Source organism: Micromesistius poutassou (genome assembly GCF_964030765.1).
Source record: "Micromesistius poutassou genome assembly, chromosome: 23".
Classification (NCBI taxonomy): domain Eukaryota; kingdom Metazoa; phylum Chordata; class Actinopteri; order Gadiformes; family Gadidae; genus Micromesistius; species Micromesistius poutassou.
The window spans coordinates 10,831,333-10,834,895 of record NC_140293.1 but is presented as its reverse complement, the minus strand read 5'-3'; the positions used below and the strand labels follow the sequence as shown (position 1 = coordinate 10,834,895).

General features: G+C 44.8%; 1 protein-coding gene across 1 annotated transcript in view; it reads left to right on the top strand.

The window, feature by feature from the left end:
- Positions 1-1,246: 1,246 nt before the first annotated feature.
- The window catches only part of epoa (erythropoietin a), a 5,734-nt gene continuing 3,417 nt past the window's right edge, over positions 1,247-3,563 (top strand). The window contains exon 1 of the mRNA XM_084487218.1: positions 1,247-1,454. Coding sequence (XP_084343344.1) covers positions 1,433-1,454 — 22 coding nt within the window. The 5' untranslated portion in view covers positions 1,247-1,432. The remainder of the gene's footprint in view (positions 1,455-3,563) is intronic.

The window sequence follows — 3,563 nt, the reverse complement described above, 5'->3', positions numbered from 1 at the left end:
CCCCAAGGAAGCATATATCAAGAGGAAACTATTCAAAGATTGCGGTGCGTCTGTCACCATACAGTGGCCCTTAGGTCAACTTCCTTGAAAGAGTTCCTGCGCTCTCTGCATTATGATGAGGTCATCATTGTTTAAAGGGGGGGTGGGGGGGGGTGGGTTCCCCACCTCTTCCCGGATGAGGTTAAGAGGTCGGCCCAAGCAGTAAACGAGAGTTTCCCAGAATAAACTCGGCTGATCAGTGGGAAGGGGAACACAGGTAGGCGATCAGGACGTACGTCTCGACACACAGAAAAAAAGGGTTTGAAAAGTGTAATCCATTACATTATTATTATTTATTAAGTTATTATTATTATTACAATCCGTGTCTGTCACGAGCAGCTCCTCTTCTTTGCATGGATGCGAGTAATGAGAGTCTAGCCAAAATCAGGTGTGTTGTATTATGGGTGAAAGAGTTAATTTTTTCAATTCTGATGATTGTACAATCACATGATCTGGGCGAGACGTCGGTTTGATAGTAACACTGATTAGGATGTGTAGGGCAGATGATGATGCAGAGCAATTATGATAAGGCTGGTGTACTAGTTTGGGTAGATTTGCTGTTTTCTTTATTTTTATTTTGCAGACAATTCTGGAACATGATGCCAGACCAAATGAACGATTGAGGGGATCATTCAGAGAACAACAATGGGAGGGAAGTTACCGCACGTCTTTTGGGGAGACATTATTTACTTTTTTAGGGCAATTGTTAGGAGACATGCAGATTATCTGGATGACAATAAAAGAAAAATATTTTCCCTTTGGAGGAGGAAGTAGTTCAGATAGTCATCACCAAAACAATGCTACTTTATTTTCAAAGTCATAAATAAAAAAAAGAACGCCATCACTTTGTAGTAACACCTACCGGATAAGTGCAGAGAGATCCACAAAAGAGCTTCGTTTCCAATTAATGGGCGATAGACGGACTCATGGGCGCACCGGTGAGGACCCTCTGAAGTGGACTATGCACAAACGGATATGGAGTTTACCAGTGAGTTATGGACGTACTTGATGTTTCTATTATAAAACGGTGTTCTTTGTTGTGTGTCTGCGTCGGCGCTTGGCTCAACAGTCCAGGGACTGTCGGGCAGTGGATGATTAATCGCTCGCCGCGGTGCGTAAAAGGCGCGCGTAAAAGGCACCCCGGGCCATCACGTTGTCGCCGACCTCAGGTCAGGCGAATATAAGGTTTAGCTGGGCTGCAGTCGAGACCATTCCTCTATCTCGCCACCGGGACATGAAGGTTCATGCTCAGATTACCCGGACAAGGCGATGTGTGCTTGGATTGGATGTGACTAAATGCTTTTTCCGTTGGTGTGACCTGTGAAGGTTGATTTTCGTTCAGACGACCGGTTTATTCCACAATGTTTTTAAAATATGTGTCACCTGTTTGCGAATGTCGCAGAAAATCGTTAGAGGTAAGAGTGTTTCACTTACTCACTTTGGTTTGGCTCCGACTGTGTTTCAAGATTGAGAATTTATTTCAAAGGGATATACTCAAGCCCACATATTGTTCATGTACATATAAGCTATTTTTTAGAATACTTTTATGTTATTAATGTTAAACAGTTTATGGCCATATATGTAGGCCATACAATGTCATTAATTGTCCTAAAAGCCCTCAACTTGTCTTCAAGCATATGCATAAAAGTAGCCTATAACGTCATATATACAGATTTCTAATCGTTTAAATCCAGTATTGTACTGGATAAATACGATTTCCCAATATCGCACTGGTCTAGAAAGAGGGGGAAAGGGGGCGTCGGGATACAGATAGTGTTTGTGTGTATTTCGGTGTGTGAATGAATGTAGCTCACTTAGCGCCATCTATCCAGCATTCGCTCATGTGCTCAATCATTTATTCCTTATACCGACTACATCAGTGGGCTACAGGTGCAACTCTGCAAAATTAGAAAGTTTGCAAGACTCATCCTGACCCAACAGGAGAGCATATTTCTGCACCGACAGAGTAGCGCAGTTTCATTCACCATCTGGTTCTTCACGGTTGAGCACAGCAGGGTATCATCTATGTGCGCCATACAGTATTGAAACAACCTCCTCCGCAAGTCTACCACTCGGGTCCACAGATAATGAACACAGAGACAGTATTTTATTTTTTATAATGAACATATAGTTTAACTGTGCCCTTGGCAGTTCACGTATGGTTCAATGTGTGGATAATCAACACATAATTTACATGGCGACATGTAGCCACATGTGGCTATTCCACTACAACCTGCCACGAGGCGAGGATTGTTGAACAGTAGCCAAAGACAAAGGTATTCGTCTCCCATGCAACAGCCCTTATCTCCTCCCCATGTAAAGCATGGGGCCTGTGTGTGTGTGCGGGGACACGTGTCTCCACGCTGGCGATTCATTCATTCTCACGTAGACCATGGTGAAGGTCGAGGCGGATAACGCTGAGTCACACACTTTTAGGCAGCCTTTTTGGACAGATACCAAATACCAAAGCCTTCTATAATTAGCCTATTTACTCGCCTGTTTTTACGCAGTACGCAACCTTGGACAACGGAACGGCAAGGATTTAAGTGAGGTGCAAACTGTGAAAACTGGGCGCAACTTGCGATATACAGTATGAAACTAGGGTTATGTAAACACATTGGGGTGGTTCACGGTATGGACTTCTGGGGATACAGGGGAGATGACGTGAAGCCCGTAGCCCCCTTGGAAAGTGTGCTGTATTGACTGGTCGTAGTGAGTTGGGACCTGGTACCTTGGGGGTAGCTTGTATTGTGTAGTGACTGAAATGTATAATATACAGAAGCCATAAACCAGCATGGGGATTCAGTAGGCTACTTGTGTGTGTGTGTGTGTGTGGGGGGGGGGGGGTAGGGTTAGGGTAAGGGGGGGAAGACATGTTTAGTAAAGAAGTTATGAAGATGAGCTGACGGGTACGATATATTTGGTATCGTCGTCTGGTTAGAGTCACAAGTCACTATCTATTGTTAGACCTGAGACATCTGAAGGAGGTCTTTGAGCATAGGATGCACAATAACCAGCTTCGCTCAGAGTGGGATCCAGTTTGACCCTTGAGTAACCGTCATGTGCACACACACCTGAGGTCTGTTCAGCCATCATTCAGTGTACTTTAGCGATGCCTCAGAGGCCTTGCTGTCGGTACATTCATGCTGTGCATGCACCGCAACCTGCACCGGTTCACAGGGATTCACCAGATGCAAAAAGAATGGTGTTTCTACATCATGGATACACGATGACTGAACCCTTTGAGGAGCTGCAAAGGGCCACAATGGCACTAACCACTAAATTCCACAGAACATAGAAGTGATTAGCGTCGACGTCATCGGTAATACCTTTCTCAAGGACAAGCTTAATATGATTAGTCAGTGTGTGTGTCGAACCTAAGTGTGCATGTTAACCTCGTTTTGGTTTCTTTAGGGCAGGTCTTGTGTAGCCTTCCACCCGACCCTGGGGTCTTTGAGTCTTTGAGTCAGGCCTAATTATCCTTTACCTGACCCATGTCGTCTCCCTGCGTCACACGGCCATGT